The sequence below is a fragment of the Zerene cesonia genome, chromosome 5 (assembly GCF_012273895.1).
Source record: "Zerene cesonia ecotype Mississippi chromosome 5, Zerene_cesonia_1.1, whole genome shotgun sequence".
Taxonomy (NCBI): domain Eukaryota; kingdom Metazoa; phylum Arthropoda; class Insecta; order Lepidoptera; family Pieridae; genus Zerene; species Zerene cesonia.
The window spans coordinates 4,079,567-4,103,587 of record NC_052106.1 but is presented as its reverse complement, the minus strand read 5'-3'; the positions used below and the strand labels follow the sequence as shown (position 1 = coordinate 4,103,587).

At 32.3% G+C, this 24,021-nt stretch overlaps 1 protein-coding gene across 5 annotated transcripts in view; it reads right to left on the bottom strand.

The window, feature by feature from the left end:
- The window catches only part of LOC119839986 (rap1 GTPase-activating protein 1), a 207,741-nt gene that overhangs the window by 8,934 nt on the left and 174,786 nt on the right, over positions 1-24,021 (bottom strand). For all 5 annotated transcript variants that reach the window (XM_038366465.1, XM_038366463.1, XM_038366466.1 and 2 more), the window contains 2 exons: positions 12,924-13,116; positions 7,497-7,681 (listed from right to left, as the gene is read on the bottom strand). In XM_038366465.1, the coding sequence (XP_038222393.1) occupies positions 7,497-7,681; positions 12,924-13,116 (378 nt within the window). The remainder of the gene's footprint in view (positions 1-7,496; positions 7,682-12,923; positions 13,117-24,021) is intronic.

The following is a 24,021-nucleotide window of genomic DNA, read 5'->3' as shown; positions in this document are numbered from 1 at the left end:
CCAATGTATCTATATATGTTCATATTTTTTAATGATAATATAACCGTGGTATATACAAAATCTACTCTGTTTAACGTTTATATTATAAACCAACCCATATTTAAAATCAGAAATTGAAGAATACATTTTCCCCTGTTGTTTTCAAAGCCTACTGAACATCAGATGGCACGTACTTTTGTATCCTCCAATGACATTGTATGTACGAGTATCTTTATTTAAAAGACATTTTCATTACTATCCCAAGAAGAAGCGCCTGAAAGCATCCATTTAGAGTCAGTACGCGAATTGTGAAGACGATAAAACATAATGTACACAGTCTTCAGAGTCTAATATTTCATGAAGTTAACGACATTTTTAAAGCGGACAAGGTTTATTGCCGCATAATACATTGTCTTATTTCGTAGTGCTGAAGGTCAGTGATAAATGAAAACAAAGACTTAAATGACATGGGAGTTAATGGAAATTCAAATTTAATTTATACAAAATGTTCCACAAATAATAACACCGTGGCCCAATGGCCAAATGGTATAAAATGATTTTGTAGTCGAAGCGAATACTTTGAGAGATCAATTTTTAAGTCATATTATAACAAATAAATTAAAAAGAAAACATTATTTTATGATTTTTTTATCATGGTTAGGCCTAAAAGTTAATCAATGCAAATCCTATAAAACCTAATGTGTATCATAAATTTAATTTAACTAATGAGCAACTGTATTGATAGCGCTTGTTTACATTATTTTACATCATGGAGCAGTGGAATGAATAGGAAAAATTACCTAGAAGGAATACCCAACGAATGTCCATTTAGAACATTTTACAGGATATCATGAACATATCCTTTAATAAAGCTATTATCATATCCTCCGTATCGAAAAAAGCAGATCTTTTTAAAGAGAAACAAAACATCAACATTGTATAATAGAATAATCAGGATGTCATAGCAGTAGTCCAATCATGATATCCATAATATAGTACAGACAGAACCCAAATAGGCATCGATAGTTCTAAGAAGGTACGTGATCAGTATAATGGATTGATTCTACCTCAATGCTTGGTGTTTGCGTTCGCAAACATTGGGTCTGCTGCCAGGGAATCATTAGTACTAAACCAATTAAATAGTGAACGAAGCAACTCTTGTTTGAGAATTTTAAAATAAATACGAATATATTTGATATTCACGTTAATGCTCTTTATTTATTTAAATTTTGCAATGTAGGTAGGCAAAAATACATAAATAATTGCATATTCCAAACATCGACGTTTCATGGAAAAATAAAGTATGGAAAATGTTTTATGAGCGACATTACGAGATACATTATCATTAACGGTCTCATCATTCAAATTTGAATCTTTCCATTTGATCTCACTTTGAAATCCCTTTATCGCCTGTCCTTTTTCATAGCTCGTGGAGACGTAAATTGAAAGCTAAGGGCGGTAATTGCAGGGACGTGAGGTTAATGTTCCTTCCAAAAGCTGATGGATCTTGTCATTGAAGATGGAATGTTCTGGTTATTTGGTTGGTTAACGTACATTTCATTCATAGCTTTGTTACCCCTCAATTCAACATTGAAATGATCATTCAATAGGACTACGATGTCTTTATCAAAACTATGGTAAAGCAAGAAGGATGTATTGATCAAAAATACTTTTTATCATAAAATTCTGGTCCTTTCTATTCCAACATAAATTGAAACTTCCATCCAGTTGACAATTTTAAGCAAGATTCAGAGATTTATCAAAGGTAAATGATCTGTTTCGGACTTTCGCAATAATCTGCACCTGTTTTGCGTCATTAAGCTGGATAAAATATTTTATTTGCGTTCGAAGATTTATTTCATCGAACTGGATGGTAAGATTGCAATCGTCTCCGCGATTCAACGATTTTTTCCTTCAAACGAATTGTCCTCAAACCAATTTCTCGTTATGAACGGAGGCATTTGCTTATTACTCTCACTTTTCTTTTGTCATCTTCGGCATCTGTCTTCGTCACAATCTTAAATTACTTTACGGGATTGCCGATTGATTTTACGCCTTTATTTACAACATACTCTTTTACTTTTTAATTTATTCCGTTTGTGAAAGGGATTTGAAAAGCTTTTGCAATGTTAGAACAATATACAAAATCAAAGAGTGCCCTTGCTGTGAAATACTGAACAAATAAACTCTACAATAGATATTTTAATTCACACGTCCTTAGCACACATTCGGAATGTACAAATTCAGAAATGAATTTGTAATCGGATATAGAACTCATATAACTTTACCAATTTTGCAAGAACCCGGCTTGTAATTAAAGTTAGGGACTGTTAGCATCACACGCGAGTAGAGTACGTCGATGTAATAGCAACATAATATAATTTACACTTCATACATTCAAAAATAATTAGTATCATATTAGGAACGTTCTTTACTATTTTTTTAATATCACATAACCGTGGCAAAATTAAATAGAAAAATAAACCACGAAGTAATTGATTGCGGTCAGTAGAGCAGAAAATAACTCCAACCATTACAGAAAAATAATATTAATTTAAAAATCTGAAACCATTTCATTTACGCGGTTGTCAGCAGTCGGTTTGGCTCCACGTGGATTTCCGCAGGCCAATTGACGCATGCAATAAATTAAGGTAAACAAATCCGGGACATAAACTTTAATAGTCCCATTACAGAGCGTGATCTCAGTAATACGCGCAACTTATTTACGCGTCAACCCTCCGCTATCGCTGTAGCGATCACCGCATCTCATTCATCTAGACTAACCCTTACTCTGCGATGCCACAATAACCCATTGAACCCGGTTTTCGCTACAGGTACTGTCATTTTTTAAGATAAGCTAATGTGTTAAAGGTTAACTACGTCTTACGTTTATTTCGACGGTTTTACTCACGACCACAACAATGAAATTATCATCTAAGAGCTATTATCTTATCATTTGCTTTCTTTGGGGATTGAGTCTAACAATGATAACGTTCTAAATCCCTTCTCTCTCAGTAAACCGTAACGAATTATTCCATCTGACAACAGTTCCCAGGGAGGAAACGTATGTAATTCTGGCTAGATTACGAACGATAAAGCGGAGCACACAATCCTGGTATCAAATTGCTGCATAATTCCGTAATCTGCTTGATCTACAAGCCGCTTGGCTCAGTCGGCGTGAAGCCAGCCCGTTCCGCGTAGCTAGGCAGGCGACTTTTCCCACTGTCGTTAGAGGTTTTTCGTAATGAGTACTCCGCTTAACTAACGCATGAGTGCATACGATTTTAATTGGTGCACGAGTGGTATTTTTAATGGAATGTTAAATTTTGTGCTGAGTTTTTATTTTTTTAATCAATTGGAGATTTGTCTCAGTAATTTCGTACATATTGAACCAACTAACTCTTTTTTGACACTGGCCATTAAAACTATTTGGTCAGTATAAAATAGTTAAATTTCGAACTTTTAGTGGCAATAAAAAATATAATTCATAGCAAAAACATTTAGGTACTATGTAGTTTCGTGCTTACGCAATTTTATTGCTAAACCCCTGACATTGAATTTGGCGTGTGAAAACGCAAAGCAGAGCTCGTTCGTATTCTTCATAGAAACAATTATGAAGATACAGACGATACGAAAACGAAGAAAAAGTAAGCCTATGGGGCGTGGGTATGGGAAAGTTCACACGTGCTGGTAATAGCGTGTCGAATGTAGATCTTAGTTCATGCTTTATGTGATAGACGATCTATCTTCTATACCTTAGTTTTCATCTTTTATACCTAGGTATGTTAAGAGTATAATAGTAATTTTAATTAATACTTTTACTTTATTTTTAAGGGTGAACCAATGTTTTGCAGTATATGGAGTGGATAGTTATTTACAAAAAGATATAAAAATTAGGTATCTATAATACCTATTCAATCTATCGTCGGATTTTTGAGGTAGTTATTCTTTTCTACATAGGTCACCGACGTCTTTGGGTACCAGATTCAAATATGGGATCAAATAACAATAATTTCCTTTCAAAATAAGAATCGCTTGAAAGCGCACGGAATTGTAAAACAAAATCACAACAAACATTCGTTTTTGGGAGCGTAGGATCAAAGGTGACTGCTTATGGTTAAATATCAACTCATTATTTACTCCATATACATATAAAAAATTTAAAGCATTTTTAAAGCTTAAAAGAAGAATGTCGTATTTCACGATCATTAGTCACAGGACAATGGAGACAGCTTGTCTGAATGTAGCAGTAGAATGAATGACACATCAGTAATTATTGGACTATCACATCACATGACATCTACCAATAATATATCTTTAGACCATATCCATTTATACACATGATTAATTTTAAAGTATACAAAATAAAATTGATCACTAGGCGGGTTTCGAACACGTCATTTTGCCAAACCGCCAAAAAGGACTCATTTAAATCCGATATCATTTCTATTAATAGCATTTCAATGCTATTACACTAAATTCAAATTCAAATTCAAATTCAAATTAAATTTATTTGCAAGAATGTAGTTACAAATTATAGGTCTTATACAATATTCTGCGGCTAATACATTCTACCCAAAGTTTGGGTGTGCAAATATTAAAATCAAAAATTAAATTAACATTAATGTCCTGCTAGGTATACTACTTAATTCTCTTTTAATGTCATAAATTCTTCAATGTCATAAAATTGTTTCACCATCAACCAGTTCGTCAGTCTCTTTTTAAATAGATTTACTGGTAGTTCCTTGAAATTATCCGGTATTTTATTATATATTTTAATAGTCATAAATATTACACTATATTTAGCTGTGTTTATTCTACAAGTTGGGAAATATAGCTTATTCTGATATCTTGTTAGCATATGAGAGTTTACTTCTCCTTTCTTCTTAAAATATTCTGGGTGATGTTTAACAAATAAACATACTTCTCTAATGTACATGCAAGTCAATGTAAGGATACGTAATTTACTAAATTGTGGTCTGCAACTGTCCCTTTGGTGCAATCCTAAAAATAATAAAAAATTACGTCTGTCCTCCATCCTATAAATAATAAAAAATTACATCTGTGTAGAAAGGTGATTAATTTTAAATAACTGTTTAAAGCATTATCCACCTGTCTACCTCTAGTCGATTCACATAATTCCGCTACATCTCATGGATTGATAGCACAGCGCTATCGACAGATTGTTTTAGCTTTCATTAATATATATGCGAGTAGAGGTCGATCTAACAGTTTCGTATTGCAATAGATAGCTTTGTAAAGATGAGCCGATGTTCACACGTCTGAATTGTAGGGGATTGTTCGAAACATTGTATTTCAATGATACCCATTGAATTGTAAGAGCTCGTTATTAAAAATTTCTCAAAGCGTTTCAAATAAATGATCGCGCAACATTTTGGCGAAAGGTATATTTCTATAACGAAGGCAACGAGTGGAAATGGTTCTTAAACGCGTTGAGAAATAAAATGGATACTTAGGATGAGACTGCATTTCCATATTTTTGCAAATCTTTCATATCATTATTATACTTAATTCACTTTAATATAAAATTGTTCTAAACGTATTAACGTAGTAACTAAGAACTTTTAAGAGAGTTATATTTCATGTCTGTTTTGTAGCATTGACCCCGTGAGACTTTTTTACGTTTCACGTTTACCGCTGCAGTTTAATGACTTTGACATTAAATGGTTAGAGATTAAGACATCATATTATACGAATAAGCAAACAGAAGTTCACTAAAACTTCAAATAAAACCTCATGAACGCAAACAAGTAATGCAAGCTGCATTCACTCACGAAATTCATGAATAAAATATATCAAAACCACAACTGGTTTTCTTGTTAATAACTGCGGAAAGGAGTTATATTGATTTATGTCCTGACGAGGTCCACTGGAAGGTCAAGGCATAAAAGGACATTGACATTGGGTGGTCAAGCTTTCCACATTTTATGTCAAGGGGAACGTGACCAAGAGCTGGTGATTGTCGAAATACCATGTGAAATAATTAACAAGAAATATATTTTTATATTGATCGCGTCGTTACTCGTTACACGCGAGACAGCACGGCGCGAAATGTCAATGAGCATATAGTAAATTTTCAATATCAAATAACAGAGTTGTTAAATGTACTTTTTGAAGTGAAATATAATTATATATGCTATTAAACCAGGATTAATTTCTGACGAAATAAATGTAATAAAAGATAATTATAATCTTATAGAATAACAAAGAAAGCCAAGGTTAATATTTATAATCACGTTAAGTAATGAAGAAGATGCTTAATTACTTTCAATTAAATTGAATTTGAGACTGTTAATGTTAAATCTTGTAACTCAATCTTTTGATGATTAAAACTTTATATTCTAAAATGTTATTTGTTGATCTTTTATTTAATTTGGCGGCACTTGAGTGTAATTATGTTAAATAAAGCGTAGCTCGGGCTCCTTTAATTTCAATAAGACCAGACCAACAAGACTCTAATTATGGTTAATGACCCATAAGGTAAGTTGGTACTTAACCAGTAAAGCGAGAAATTTAATTTACTTTTATTAACCGACTACCAAAAACGACAAGGAAGAGGTTCTATGTTCGTCTGTATATGTACTTTTTTTTGAAGTGAAACTTCTTTAGAATCGTTGTGATTTCAAACCTGATGCAACGGAAAAACGACAGGTAAGAGACACAAATACAAAAATGTGCAGAATGAAGCCGGCAAAGAATGAGACAGAAATATACATACTTTTTTATTCATTCTTTTGTCGATTTACTGAAGTTTCACTTCATTCATGTGTGAATCGCACACACACCTTTTTTTTCACTAATGTGTTCATATTTATATTGTTTTATAATTAATTTGAATGTAAAAAACGTATACTTTTATTTTCATAACAAATAGTCGATGTAAAAAATAAATTCATTTGTCATTTTAATTTCAGTGAAATGCGAATGCGAATTGTTATTCCATTAATTGATAATGATTTAATAATATAGACAAAAGGAAACTTTCAAAGACTTTCTTTTAATTCCATAGCAAATATTTAATCGACTTCATTGAACTTAAACAATTTAGAAAATGCGCTGTAGTTAGCTTCTGAATATATACTGATATTTGAAGAAATCAATTTATTCACTTTATTTGTAGATGCATGTTCAATTTTCTTACATATATGTGCTTTATATATGAAACTTCCCTAACTATTTCAGATGACTAAGGACAATTACGGTTTTATATAAATGGAATAAAAAATTACACACACACATTTATAAATTTGCGGTTACAGACCTAATAGAAATAAAGATCAACACTACTTAAATAAATTCTTATAAAATCTATATAATGAGTAATACATTTGACCGTTTATATTATATTAACCCAACGTTTATACGCCAGTTGCAATATATAGCCAGATGATCCAAACCAGAATAGGATCGCCTCAGCGCCATATTGTACAGCTATAACAGCTGTCAGTCATCTATGTTACTTACTCATGTATAGTATTGTTTACGTTTATACTTACATTTCCTAAAAAGAACCGCCTGTAATACTTGGCGGTCTCATCAGTGTCTATATTATGTTTTCTTGAGAGCGGGCGAGGGGTGCTGGGCTGTGGTCGGGGCTCGTTGTCTTCCTCTGAGGGATTCTCGTCGATTCCATCCGCCCAATAACCGCCTCTTTGTGGCAGGACTACCGTGGGGAGAGTACCTGTGTGACATACATGAATTAGATTCTGGATATATAGTAAAATTAGCTGGAGTTCGCAGCTACATTCGCATAGTATCTAAGTGTGCGCTAATACATTTATATCTACAGCCAATCGCATACAGCTATTTCTGCTTGAAAGAGTAATAAAAAACAATTATAGCAAACTTTGTTTCACATTGGAATATAACCAGGAGAGAATATGCCTGATCAAACAAACTGCAGAAGTTTCGTTCTCAACTTATTATAAATGTTTTCGACATTGTAATACTTCGAAATAAATAATTACATTTTCTGATATTGGGCGGAAGGAAACAAATGTACAAAATTGTAGAATGATCGATCCAATTGCTCTTCGCATATTACCTAGTAACTACTGCTGCGTAGTTTGCAACTTTCCACCGACTTTATATAATGTTGCTAATACAATGCGGGCGAGATATCAGATTGCTAGTTTATCTTTTAATTTTCCCTTCTCCTGTAAAGTACATATTTTCTTGTATTCTCTACGACCCTACATTTTACTACTTATATTTCTGTACCCGTCATTTATATCGTTTTGTTGTTTTCAAATGACGGTAGATATCAAGAATTCAATAAATTAATTATTGAACTTCCATTTTAAGACTTAATAATCAAGGTTTAAACCTTTCAATTTGTTTATTTAAGTGTACGCGTCTAAATTATTTGCCTAAAGAAACTCTATGAAACATTCGGGTATTATGGTCGTGACAACTAACTGAATTATCTTCTGTTTTCAAACATTATTATACTACTTAAAAAGTTTCTGGGAAGATGATTTTGCGGTGAGACCAAATATCTCACGGACCTTATTCATTTCCTCCGGGAAATCACTATTCTTCCCACTTATATTATGTGAAAGTTTATGTTTATGTTGGGAAAAGAGTGCTTGTCACTCAATTATGCAAAAAAACTACGGTTATCACGTTTTTAATATTTGGTAGACAGATCGACATATTTTTACAATACATTTAAAGAGACATCGCACAGTAGTATTACTTTGATTTCGTAAAAAAGAGAAATCTCGCGGTTGTCACAGTTCAATAAATAATAATGTACAGTTCAATCACATAATATTATAGCAATTATAGATCGACATGAAAACGAGTCCCGAGCTGCTAACAAGAAGTCGTATATAGCTTGGGCTTCAAACCTCGGTAATATACCGTATATAAATAGCATTTCAAATCTTTAATTTCTAAAGATATTAATGAAATTATGATAAGATATTATTAAATGGTGATAACACCAAAAAGGGTGCAATGACCTTGTTTTTCAACGACATAATTACGCTTAAATAATACGTTCATGTATTTTTCATAACAGAAATTTCTCTAGAGCAATGCAACCGTAACGTAATGCTTTAATTCTTTATTAAATTAAATACATCTACCAATTAAGTCATAGAAATGATGACAAAAAATAGAAAATCTAAACTAAATGCAGTTAAAACATTTGATTTAAACGGTTCCTCACAAAAAGTCATTCGTTATAAATACTGCTGATACAAAACTTTTTATGAATAAAACGACTATCATGATGTTATTTAGTTTTTTGTATTTAAAACTTTTATACTTTAAGGAAGTCACGGCAGTCTTTTTTTGGAGTTATTCAAATTAACCATTATAATTTCGACCATTATGATATAAACAAATTAAAAGTATAAACATTTGAGTTTTTTTACAAACTTTGAACTCAAGCTGGTTAAAATTTAATTTTGAATCGACATCAAGGTTATCATTTCACCTTTTTTTGCTTTGTTACCCCATTACTTTCGACTGGGTGAACCGTATTTGACGATTCTTTCTTTATTTGAGAACTGGTGCCTTCCGTGTGGTTTCATTCCGGTAATTTGATCTAAGTAGTTCCAACGATTCGAAGGCAAAAATATTATGGCATTCTCGATTGAACTCATTTGTAAATTTGTGGCTTAAAACTAAACGTAAATGGTAGCTAATCTAACAGTAATGTTCTAGTCTAGACGTGCCATTGTCCAGTTAGCCGGGCTTTATATTTCTTCGTCCTAGAACGCCATTGTTCGAAGGTTCTTATGCCTCCGCTTAGTAGAGATAAGTTTTTGTCCGTTTAGATGAAGAAACATAACGCTTTTATGTAAATCACGTGAATATAGGTACCTTATTTTTTGTGATTTTCAATATTCGTATGCAGGGATTATTTTATATTAAATAATATGAGATATGTAATAAGGAAATTAGTAATAAAAGCAGAATAGAAGCGAATATGTTGAGAAATATGAAATGTTAGAATGTGTTATATATCACTACTTTCTTATTAAATACCGAAATAGATTTAGGTGTCGATAATTAAAAGGACAACAGTAATACATTTGTATACGTTTATCTTATTTCATTAGCAAACAAAACATCTTATATTACTTTATAACTCAACGGTGTTGACATGACAATTCATGAAAATTGCATTCAATAGGCGTCTTTAAACTCCTTTTCAACAATGCTTGTACATGTAAATGCTAAATAAACAAGAATTGCGTGTTAAAACTTACAAGTTGTTCACTTGTACGACTTCCCCTAAAGTTGAGCATGAATCATACAAACCAGTGCGACACGTCACACACCACCCGAGCGTCAATAAGAGGGTTTGAACTCAATAATTTTGTAGTCAACATGTTTTTATATTATATGTTATATGAAAACCGTGAAAGACTTGTCACGCTGCCGAAATGTTGTGTGAATTTAATTAAATTTGAATCAAATATCTGTTCAGTACCTTTGGCTTTATATTAAGAAAATTTGAAACTTATATTTATTATTTTCTCCTAAACAAATTAAGGTTGTAATTTTATAAAACACGTATATCGGTGATTTATCGAGGCTATAAAATGAGGTCTCTAATAAAGCAGTCAGAACCCCACTCAGACCTCACGCCCTTATCGTATAAATATCATTGGGTAGGTATAAACAACGGCCGCTTGGTTTGAAAAATGAATTGATATTTTCCGAGAATGTATTACCGATTTCACTTAAGATACGTATTCCATTTGGTTTATAGATTAATAAAACAGACTAGATACATAATAATGAATATGAACACTTATGCCTACAAATCCATCATATTTCATACATACAATAATACACTAGATAAAATAATGATAAAATTATGCTCCTTACACAATTTTTTGCTCACGGGACAAAATAATTGCGCGAACATTTTATACTAAGTTATCTCATGGCGTCCTCAGACTACGCTAAAACACAGCATATTTACAACTTCTTCAAGCTCGATTCAACTCAGCCTGAACGCAACTCTTGATTTCCCAAGATATCACGATGCCACCTAATTTAATTAATGCTTTAATCAACTAACTAGTGACGGTGGCTTTTCTTTAAATAATCCAGAGTTCTGTACATAAAGTTTACTTCAATTTAAATAGGAACTGCTTGGAATAAATTAGATCTTTTGAATGGATTAAGATAAAACGACTTTAGAAATGTTTCATTTTAATTTCGCTTGTCAAGCAGAAGCTTGTTAAATGCAAGAATATTTGAGTTTTCATACTTCATTTAAATGTTAATTTGAATATGCAAACTTATTCATAAAAACCGTACTCTTAATTACGTTATGAGTTTCTATTGTTTGTACACTGAATACATACAGTGATCTTTTTGTTTGTTTAAAATTATGACTGCATATTTTTTATATTCATTTCAAATTGATAGAATTTAAACGGGTCAAGTGCATGTCAGACTGTGTAGCATTAATAAGATGAAACAAATAAATTTTAAGGTTTTAAATAAAACACAGAATAAACAATCGAATAACAAATTCATCTATATCAGCCCCATCTTAAAGCCAAAAACTTTCTCAAGTTCTTTAACGTTTCCTTAACTTTCTCTCAATAAATGATCTGAAAAACGAAAGTCTTTGTTATTTAAGACTTCAAAGACGTCGAAAGATTAAATAACTTTCATTTGCAGTACATTTTAACGTAACAGTCATAAAATACGTCAGTGTTACGTTAAATTTGGAACAATAAATATATCTAATATATAAAATTCTCGTGTCACAGTTTTCGTTGCCAAACTCCTCCGAAACGGCTGGACCGATTCTTATGAAATTTTGTGTGCATATTGGGTATGTGTGAGAATCGGCCAACATCTATTTTTCATACCTCTAAAGGATAAGAGTCAGGCAGAACAGCGTTTGCCGAGTCAGCTAGTCTAATATATAAAATTCCCGTGTCACAGTTTTCGTTGCCAAACTCCTCCGAAACGGCTGGACCGATTCTTATGAAATTTTGTGTGCATATTGGGTATGTGTGAGAATCGGCCAACATCTATTTTTCATACCCCTAAAGGATAAGAGTAAGGCAGAACAGCGTTTGCCGGGTCAGCTAGTATTCCTATATAAATACGCGTGCAGAATGTACCATAAACTACACAATTTATGCGCAATTCTTACTAAGTTATAAACACGAATGCTTTTTTTAGTACTACACCTACCAATTAAATAATTATTTAAACTTCATGTTGCTCAGTGAATTTAGATATATATATATATATATATATATATATATATATATATATATATATATATATATATATATATATATATATATATATATATATATATATATATATATATATATATATATATATATATATATATATATATATATAGAATAAATGTGAGATTGAATGTAGTTTGTAGCCTGGTTTTACACTTCTTATATTGTCAGGCCTGCTATTTTTGCGATTTAATTATTTATACCGTATTTTTTTATAAAGTGTCAAACATGCCGAGTTAAAAAATAAGTTCGAGTCAGGTACCAAGAGAAACACGAGTCGTCAAATTAATTAACTCAACTCTGTAATTACATTATGGTTCGATGAGTGCTTTTAACTCAATTTTCTTTCAACAAACAAAATTGTTTTAACCCTTAGATGAACTTTCATCATATCCAGACACGATCGCTAAAAGGCGTTAACAAAATTAAATAGAGCAGTCAGTTACCACTGAAATAAAACAAAAATCTTTCAAAGTATAATTACGAAATGTCCAGCAGTGTTATTACCTATGTCACAGATTACCAAATAGTCGTACATAAGCCAAATAATCGCCCAAAACGTTGATAATTCTGCTAATAGCGTCGTCTTATGTGAGAGTAGCTGCGCCGCGCATTTTTAAAGATCTAAGCAACTTTGTTTTGTACTATGTAGCGAAGTAGGAAGTAGGATACACTCACCAGGTTTAGCCAATATCTCCTGAAGGAGCCGCTGGCTGGCCTGACAAGCGCCTTCGCCTCTTCTCGTCAGTACATTCGTGTTCGGTGACGAAGGGGCGCCTTGGTTCGCCGTCACCTGCCCGTCGTATATGTCTTGTGTGACATCCCCCGTCGCGCCCACTGACGCAGGCCGGTTATGTACAGGACGCGACACCTAATAAACAAAAGCTAGTGTTAATATTGTATTAAATATATTTTAGAAACCAGGTACTTAATGCTATTCAAGTTTGTGGTTTATATTTTTAGGGTGCTGCAATAGGTGCTGGTAAAATTTTTTATTTGTTATCACTGTCAATAGTAAGTTATACCGATTTTTCTTATGCTTTATCAAATATCTATATTCACCTGCATTGCAACAGCTAAGTTCTTGGGTTTACTCTTTATACCTAACTAACCTAATTAACCATATATTAGGTATCTATCATAATTACCCATTAAATTATCAAATGAAATCAGATCATATAGAGAACGTAATAACTACCACGGTTCAAGTGTCATCCTATATACATACATTATACATAGATTTAATATTATTCTTTAATTTCTAGAACTGCACGTGTATGCATTAAAATAAAATTTCATTCCAATCATGTTGAGTAAAAACAGTCGGATTAAAATCAAAACACGATCAATTTTCGATGAAGTCCATCAAACGAATTCCCAATTGACTCGACTAATCCATGCACAATCACATGAATACATTAAACACGGTATAGGAGATCAAAGTCACTAATTGACTGGTTTGTTGATACTAAAAATGGAACGAAATATTCTTGATTCAGTCAAAAGTTTAGAACGGCGAGGAAGCAGTAAATCTATCGTGCGATCCAAGTTTATCTACCGTTCTTTTGACTACACCGTGGCATATAACCGTTAGGGAATTTTATGCTCCACCGCCATGACCGCAAGAAAATTGAATTTTAACAAAATAATTTTTGGGAAGCAGGTTACAATAACAAAGCGTTAAATCAATACATTTGATATCGGTATAGACTCAGCTATAAATCGGTGGCGAGGCCATAAACACCATCAAAAGTTTAATATTGGACCGACGGAAGCATTAGTTGAACTGTTGACAGCAATTCGAAACAAGTAGCGTGGAAAATGGCGGAACATTTTCACTTTGATAGAATTAATCGAACGTCACGAAGTTCTCGTGTTTACTTCACTGCCATGCCACGAATATCTGGCAAATCTAAACGTTTTCCACAAATGTTTTAAGTACACGAAAGTTGTTTATAAAATCCCCTTTTCCATTGTGATTTCACTATAACTACGCTGTTCATTTTTTTGATCAATTCAAATTGCTATTGTAAAATACCTCCCTCTTACCGCCTTCTTACCTTTAGATAATGAAAAAATAAACAATAATAAAACGACACGAGTTAGCTACGAATCATACCCATTTCAAATTTGTATATTAAATTGTTATAAGTATAGGTATGCCTCTAAACGTTTTCCAAGATCTTCTAGAACTAAAGTATTAATAAATCGTAAATTATAAAGATATTTTTAACTACGTATACGTTTAAAACTCATCAGACCTATAACTGTCCAGTAGCAATAATATCGTATTAAGAATTCTTTGATCGAAGGAAGTTAAAAATTCATATATTTAGAAATACTCTGCTCGTCAAGCGTGATACCGATTCAGTTATATTATGAAATCGCACTATTTTTAGTTAATTGTATTGCCTTTGAAGTTTTTAACTGGTGCGGAGATATAATACGTAACTGGAAATTATTAAATTACTTGTATTGAGCGTGCGTGAAATTTTTCTCTTCAGCCACAAAATTTAAAAATAAATCAAGCTTGATGCTATTGTTATACATATATATATATATATATATATATATATATATATATATATATATATATATATATATATATATATATATATATATATATATATATATATATATATGTTTTAGTTGCATATAATAATAACAAATACATATTTTGTTTTTTAAGGCATCAAGATGACAAAGTATAACTCAGAACAAAATACAACTTTGGCATTATACTTTAATTATTATTTATATAAATAGAATTATTACAAAAGTAGACACATCCACACAATATATTTATATACGGTCGTTTAGATTCTGATGGACATTACAACTGTTACTGCAAAACATAATGTCCTTAAGGAAAACAAACCATTAAGGAATTACAAGCAAGTAACATTTAAAATGAAACTTCACGTCCACATGTTATGGCTTTATGAACTTATGAACAAACTTCTGGTAAATGCTACCGCAATAGTTAGTATACTGAAGGCTATTAGTGCCCCAAACTTGTTGTTAGTTCATTCATTCTAGGTTCATACTAGATGTAAGTACTGTACACAATATACTTTAAGTTTTTTATACCAAAGACTTAATGCATCTTTATTTTTACTAAAACAGTCTGACTTATCTGAACTTCGCACACTATCGAACATATTTTGTCAAACGGTAAAATTTTCAACGTCAATTTAATAGTGTAATCATGTAGGCGACGTAATTAATTTCAAATCGTTATATATTGCTAAAATAATCGAGTTAGCACAACAAACCTTGCCAGTTTATAATACATTATACAAAATATAAAAAAAAAATCATTCAATTAAGAATATCATGTAATAACAGACAATGTATGTAATAAGATTAGAAATAATTACATAAATAATAACGCGTCTTCGTTAAGTAATGTGGCATTTTACATATCAAATGTCCTTATACCTACGTATGGCTTCTTTTCCGCTTTGAAACATAACTAATCTGTGGTTTTTAGACGTTTTTGTTTTACTAGAATAACGTATATTTTTATACAAAACATTAAAAATAAAAAATATTAGGTTCATCGATACTTACAATTTTTAAATTGCAATCAACCTAAACATATAGCTTTCAACTAAATTACACAAAAAACTACCAGATCAGATTTTACGTTATCTACATATTCCGAATCTATTCCCATTTTATTTAAATAAAATATTCCCAAAAACAAAACGAAAACAATCATCTGTGTCGCTTTCAAAAATGTGAAGTCAAATTTTATACATCGTTAATCAAATAACCAGCTGCAAAATTACAAGGAAATATTGCGGATTGATTTATTCAAAACAAACGAATAAATGGGACAAAATTAATTTGTAGGTAGAAACCGAGGGAATTAATTGGAGCAATATTGAACGAACGCCACTAATAATTCTGTCTTCTGGTCTCATTAATGCTAGCACGACAAATTTTTAGATCAACCGGCGAAATGGGTTTCGATTTAATGACTCCCGGTTTGGTTCGTAACAAATTTACCTGCATTTATTTTTGGTTAGAGTTTTCTGTGTATAAATCACGAACATTTTAATAAAAATGTCAGTCAATAAAGTTCCGTGTCAATACGAACATGCTATAGCCGAGAATGTTTCTCAATATCCATCGGGATTTAAACTCAGAACATCATTAATAAAGGGACCATTGACCATTGACCATTCTAAATCAAAATATGCTGACATTTTCATCACCATTAACTAATTTCAACAGCACCCAAATATATTATCAACAATATAATACATATTCCTGTAATAATATTCAATACTCAATTTAAAACACTAATTAACAGAAAGTTAATCATAGTATGATATAAAATATTGTTTAACTTATTTGCTTTTCCTTGTTTGCGTTTCAAACATACTTCTAATAATATACCTAAAAAAGATACAGAATGGAGATCCTAATATACTCGTATAAAGTCAATAAATTCTAGTATAGTCACCGATCCTTGGTAAGTGTATAAAGTTTCAATTCAATGTGTCTGTTTTGGGTCAAAATCGAGTTTTAAGGAGTCGGTTTCATACAAACTTACAGGTGACGCCAATTAAAATATGTTTATATTATGCCTATACTTTAAGATAAGCAAACTAAAATTCATTTAAAGTTTCACAATTAAAGTTATGTGAATTCGTTCCAGGCCATGAAATCAATAAAACCATTAAAACCATGTCTAAATGTTTGAAGTAACAAAAACAAATTCTGTCAAAAAACAATAAAAATAAAATCTTTCTTTTAAAACGCGTTAAAAGAAAGATTTTAATGTACGTAAGTAGAATTTCTTAAAATTTTTAATGTTTCCTAGTTAATAGGAGGATAATTACAGTTATATTTTGTTACAAAAATTATATTTTAAATAGTTATTAGACGTGAACTAAGAATATATCATAGTTTGGCTTGTTCTCGCGAAATAATTAAAATACCCCTTATCAAATTTCCGAAAATTTGACAATAATTTTATAATTACTTCTTTTTATTCCCTGATACATAACGACAGTTAAAACTATTTACACTGGGACTTTAAAACGAAAATAAACTCTTTCGATTTGTTTTTATGACCATAAAAACCCTATGCTTATGACCCTAGCTCTAACTGTACGTTAAATTGTTTCTTTGTCTGTATAGACATTTCGAGAATAATTCTTATTTAACTTTTTTCATAGTATTCAAAGGCTACATAAATGCGAAAAATTTAAATAGAAAAAAAAACGATCATGTAGCGGGATTAAAATCCCTGTCATTCGCCGTATCGCATTGTCTATATATAAACTACTGCCTGCACGCCCTGCTCCGCCCGGGTAGTCAAAATATAAACTATCCTATCTTTAAAGTTGGATTAAACTGCACATGGAGTGCAAATTTGATGAAAATCGGTTGAGTAGTTTAGGAGCACATCGTGGACAAAAAATGTGACACGTATATATACATTAAGATTAGCTGCACGCGGCAAACGCTGTTCTGCCTTACTCTTATCATTTAGGGGTATGAAAAATAGATGTTGGCCGATTCTCATAGATATCGGATAAGCACAAAAAATTTCATCAAAATCGGTCAAGCCGTTTCGGAGGAGTATGGCAACGAAAACTGTGACACGAGAATTTTATATATTAGGTTAGAAGCTTTTACGTAATTAACGTTATTTATATAAGATCACAGAACAGACAGTTACAAGCAAAAATGCCGACACTGCAGTCTGAAATACTACAAAATATTGGCAGTGGAGTAGCAGGAAGTGGAAAGGCCGCTCGATGATTGGTTTGTGATGGGAAGTAAATTGATTCGACGCAAGCTACGTTCATATTGCAACATCGGAAACTATGTGTGCCGTTCCTTATATTGAATAGAAAACTGTATAGTAAACGATCGGGCTAGGAGAAAATGCTTACATTTTGTCCATACTTGTCCTCTGTACCGAATTAATTGAATCATAACAATAGCCTGGAGTTATGTTCTTGGAGACATTTCTCCTAGCCCTATCATTTACTATACAGTTTTCTATTCAATATAAGAAACGGCACACACAGTTTCCTTCCTTCCTTCATTAGGAAAGAACAGGTCTCATTTTATATAATCTGTACTACATATCCAACAGTGAAAGAATTTCTGAAATAGTAAGTAAAATAGTAGTTCCTGAGATGAACGTGTTCGAACAAACTCTTCAGCTTCATAGATTATTAAAGTTTTTTGCTTATGTTTTTATTAAGGTTTTTTGGTACCTTTTGTACCTACGTTTGAAGTGTGTATCATTACATATCCATGTAACAGTCCATAAAATTTATAAATATGCAACACAAACTATTGATGTTTGCTTCTTAATATTTTTTTTAACTAAAAACAAATAATCAAATGTCAAAATGTAGATACAAAGAAACATCCTCACATTTTTATCTACCTATTTTTATCCACTTATAAAATATTTATGAACTGTTAATATAATAGAAACCGCTCTAATATAAACTCAACGGTACTGTAATGTGCAGTTAATGTATTCAGAAAATATACCTGTTTCAACATTGGACGGTACCTACATCATGACAAAATAATGAAGTAACCAATTTGCTTACGTTATCTATATGGGATAGGTTGGTAGGCCATGGTAATGAATCATAATAAACGGCACGCGCCAATAAAGCTAAACAACTTTATCTATCTTCAAACAAGCGATAAAAGATAAGCTAGCTGCACGAAATCCCATTGTATTGTTAACATTATAGCTCTACTACATACATTTCTTTCTTATATAAAGTGTTAACAAAGAAGTATGAAATAATATTTCCCCCACAAAGGCATTATTAGCCAGTAACAATATCAATAACTAGTACCTCGTCCCGGCTTGGCCCGTGATAAATCAAGATAAAATAAACAAATAAAGTGAAATTATTACAATGAATGTAATGATTATTTCAACCATTTTAGCGAACGCACAATCGAATGTTTCCTCTTTAATAATATTATGTGACTCAATTATTTCAGTGATATCAAACAAAAACCACACCGGCCAGCTCGCACCGGGGAAGTACCACACTGCATGCCACTGTGTTTCGTACGGTGAGTGGGGAAGCCGGAGGCCCGTTTCCTTTTCCTCACCTGTCCTAGTCCATTCCTTCTTTCCAGTCGTTAATCCTTCCCTTTTCCCTTACCCCATAAAAGCGGGCAGCGCATTCACAGAGGTATCTTTGCGAATGTTTATGGGCGGTGGTTATCGCTTACCATCAGGCGAACCACCAGCTCAGCTGCCCGCTATGACATAAAAAAAAACCCTCCAAAATCACTTGGAACTCAACTAAACACCCAAAATCCTATAAAACACAAATCGATATTGCTCACAAACGATGACGCAAGACGCTATGAAAATATTAGTAATATCCATAAATATCTTCGAATTATAAGCAATCAAAACACAACTGCAATCTTTATTATAAACACATAAGATAATGCATTGTTTACAAAATGCGATGGACCTATTTTCTCCGTTGCCTAAAAGGGTCAACATATGTAAACATAGAATTTATAAACAAACCGGCTTTTCTTAATGCACGCCCCATTGTTCGTAGGATACATTGCGTACTTACATTTACCGAGATAAAGGTGTTGAAGCGGTTTAAGTATTATTTTAACAGAACGGCAGTTGTTCCGAAAGGAGTAAACCCTTGTAAATGGAATTATTATGTCTGTCAATAAAGATAACAAACAGATTGGCGGGGAAATATTATTTGCACTTTGGATTATGTGTTACGAAAATTTTAGACCCTGGTAGAGCACGACAAATGTTTGATTTTTTTTAAAGGAATGCAAGAATGATGCTTGGAGATGAACATAAAGCGGAATACGAGTATATGATACAAATACTCATATCGAAATAATGCATGTGAAACAATTGGTTTTATGTGAAATAAATGCATCGACTCGGGAAGTTGTAAAAGAAAATAGTTCTTTAAAGCACATGAATGCAACCAGGGCCAAGCAAGGAGTCATTGACACAATTTCAGTGCAAAAAATTTCTTGCAAGTTAACATTAAAGCTGGTAAGAGCAAAAAAAACTCAGACTCGCCGTAATCGCGTTTTTCGAAGCGTTTAATGAGCGCTGCGAATTCAAATCAGATTGAGGTTTTTTTATTTATCGTTTGTATCAAAGAGACATCTTTAAATTAGAGGTATAAAAAACAATCCTACCTACCGCTAGTTATCCTGTTTGTATTAAATGGGTAACATAAACATTAGAAAATCATAGCAGTGCTGAAGAATTTTAATTTATTCTCATTAAAATTTAACAGCACACACGATTTTATGTAAGTATTGTTATGAATGCTCATTTTTCAATAATCGTACGAAACAAACTCATGTGACATTCATCCACCCTACATTCCGCAAGGGCATTTGATTGAAGCAAACAAACCTGAAAGTAAATCGTAAATAGCGATTAATATAATATTATATGCAAAACAACTACCTTTGCATTCGAGACTGCAATATTCATGGTATATTATTAAACAAATCTCATTGTGTACAAACAGCGCTAATAAGCGGCTGGGCTAGAATATAAACCATTGTTTTCGTCGGTAACATGTAAGATACATTATCCATTCTATTTTGAACGGCACCAACGGGCCCCTCCTATTTCTGATGCTATCTGGCATAATTGTAAAGGAAGCGGTGAAGATAAGATACTATTTTAATATTCTCGCTTTAACACATTCACTAAAATGAAGCATTAAAATGAAATTCTCCTCAAAAATTTGTCATAAACGGGGTAAAACGTTGAAAGCACTGCTTGACCCCACCGTTAAGTGAAGAAAAGTGAAGCAATTCTTAGTTATATTTCAGCTTCTCGTACTTCTGAGCATTACGCTTGTTTTAGAGGTAACTATCCTGTTACCTCTAAAACAAGCGTAATGAACGCATAATAATGTTAAATTTAATCATAAGTATCGTGGGTAAGAAATTATGTGCTAACATAACACGTATTAAAATTATTTTGCACGTTTATTTATAGTCGACATTAAAATACATTCGAATTTACAACAAAGTGCATACGCGTATTTGATATTAAGCCGTCAGCACTAAAGCTTTATATTTATTTTGTTACCGAAATACGGTAGCTGCAAACGAATGAATTCCAGACGCATTTAGCGCACGCAGATACGAAATCGTAAGTCTTACATTGATCCCTGTGTTTTCGCATTACGTGATTCAATCCCATACATAACCTGTACGCTGCACGAACAGAACTTTCTGAAAGTCTACTAACCTCGTTAATTAAAGTCTAGATTGGTTTTTATTTTAATGAGAGGCAAATCGTCAGTACGTATGAACATACGAGACCCAAGCTATCATTAAAGCACACGTTGGTAATGAACCACTCCGAGGTACGAGCTCGGTGGCTCTGGATTTATTCAAAAAGCTCATAATTGTGAATAGGAGTATACTACAAAGCGACTGCGGAGATTGCATCATTGTGCTCCACAAAAATGCACCAATGTTAATTTTGCATGCAACCACAATGAATTCGACTGCTGGCGAAGACTATCATCGCAACGACCAATTACGATTAGTATTGCTGGTTCGAATAGATTAATTGATACTGGGAATTACTCGCTTTCTCTTTACTTATTGTTTAAACTTTTACGGTTACTTCTTATGCGATGAATCTACGTTATATGTTTTAAAGATCGAAATATATTAAACAAATTCTTAGGATGCTTTTAAAACATTTGAACTGTATTTTGTTCAATAACACACGTATGTACGTTGTATGGAGTTAGGTTCAGGTAAAACTTGTTCAAAAATAGGATTCATATGCTAAGTTTGACATGCATTAATTTAGTACAAATCGAACACACAGTGAAAGTCATTCATACAATGTCCCATGTTCTACTTCCAAGGTTAACGGAAGAAAGTGGAAGTTTCGTTTCGTTTAGCGTGTTCTTTATTAACATATACAAGTGTTTACAGTACCAGATTGTCCACGACAAATACCGTTATATGGCCGAGATATTTCACCAAAGTATACAACCATGTTTGGGTTAGTACTATTAAAAATGTGTTAACGCAGTATTTTTACGAGAGCAACTATAGTTTGCCAACTAGTTTTAAGTCTTGTAATATTTATTCAAAATCATTAATCTGTTGAGGGATTTTAATAGAATGTCCTCGACATTTTTGTTAAGACAATTACATACAAACAAGTAAAAATTGTGGTTCTTTACAAAGAAAACACCCCAAGGAGCAACATAGTCGGTACTAATTTATTGCTATACGTCAAACATGAACTCCTAAAGTATCGTAATAACAGTGAAGGCGCTATTTAGCACTTTCATTTACACCAATAATGGCAGCTATAATAAATAGTAATGACGTTTTGCAAGTATGGCGCAATACACACAAGTAATAACATATAGTAATTTATCATGGTTATTATGGCGAATGATAAAAAATATATACTGACTTCTTATATTTCTATTCTTAAAATAGACTGATTTCTTATATTTTCCGTCTTGTGCAACACTTGATTACACTCAATGCACGTGAATAGTTTAAATGCATGCAAAATCATATTTTCCATACGATTAATATTAGATGAAGTCTATATTCATACTTGATTAAATCCTTTCTAATTCAATCCCTTCATCTACCATACATGTCATATTTTATGTAAAACATTTATAAACATTGCTTACACGATAACAAGACTTTAATAACCATGATGCGTTCTAACCGACGCACAACAAAAATCGAATGTCAGCTTTAAAAAGCGATGTGAAACAAAACAACGACGATAGCAATCGTGTAAGTCACAAAGCGAGATAGTGCAGTACAATACATAGCAGAAGCGCGGATATGAACGCAAGCAATGCCTAGACGTGACTGCATGTGCTATTGTTGTCAAATTAGCCACTGCACGTGATTGTTCACGGCGTAATTACCAGATTAGGAGATAAATTCCCGAGCGGCTAAGACAAGAATGTACTATACATACGTAATGCTGATATATCTTCATGATTTACGGGTATATTTGTATAGTACATTTTAGAATTGCAGAGATATATTTAAAAAAAAGTTTGGTACACATTCATGAAGAATTAATTTTAAATAATAAACGGTATGTTTTAAAACTAACTGTCGACTAGACACTCCATTGTGTCCGCTACTAAGCAATACCATTTTATTCAGCTACCAAAATACACCATAATAAATGTACCGACGGTCGGGTACCGTAATAACGACAAAAAAGAACGATATATAAGTGACACGTTTTTGTAATAAATACTGAGACTATAGTAACCTCTATAAATATGCATACCTATACAAATCTACAACCTGTATAAATTCATATTAATTACTCATCTATAAATAATTTATACAAAAATATTAACCACGAACGCAAAAGTTACTCAAGATTAGCATAATTAAATAAAAAAAATGTAATTAATACCCACAAATGTCAATATTAAAATATTAAAAAACGTTAACCTTCATTCAGTAACGCATCTTATTGACACTTTTGTCATTGAATCGATATAAAACTGATGAAGCAATAGGGGCATTAGACCTTCGAAGATTTTTATAGAAATACGTATGAAACGGTCACGCAATCTTAACATAATTATTATAGGCAAATAGAAATAATTCTTCCTAGACAATAGATGTGATTTTGAGGTCAATAAAACCCGAATCCCACGCAATCTCTGGGGCTAAGTCATAAATAATGCAGACTTTCCATCTCTAGATGTAGGTACAAGTATTCAGT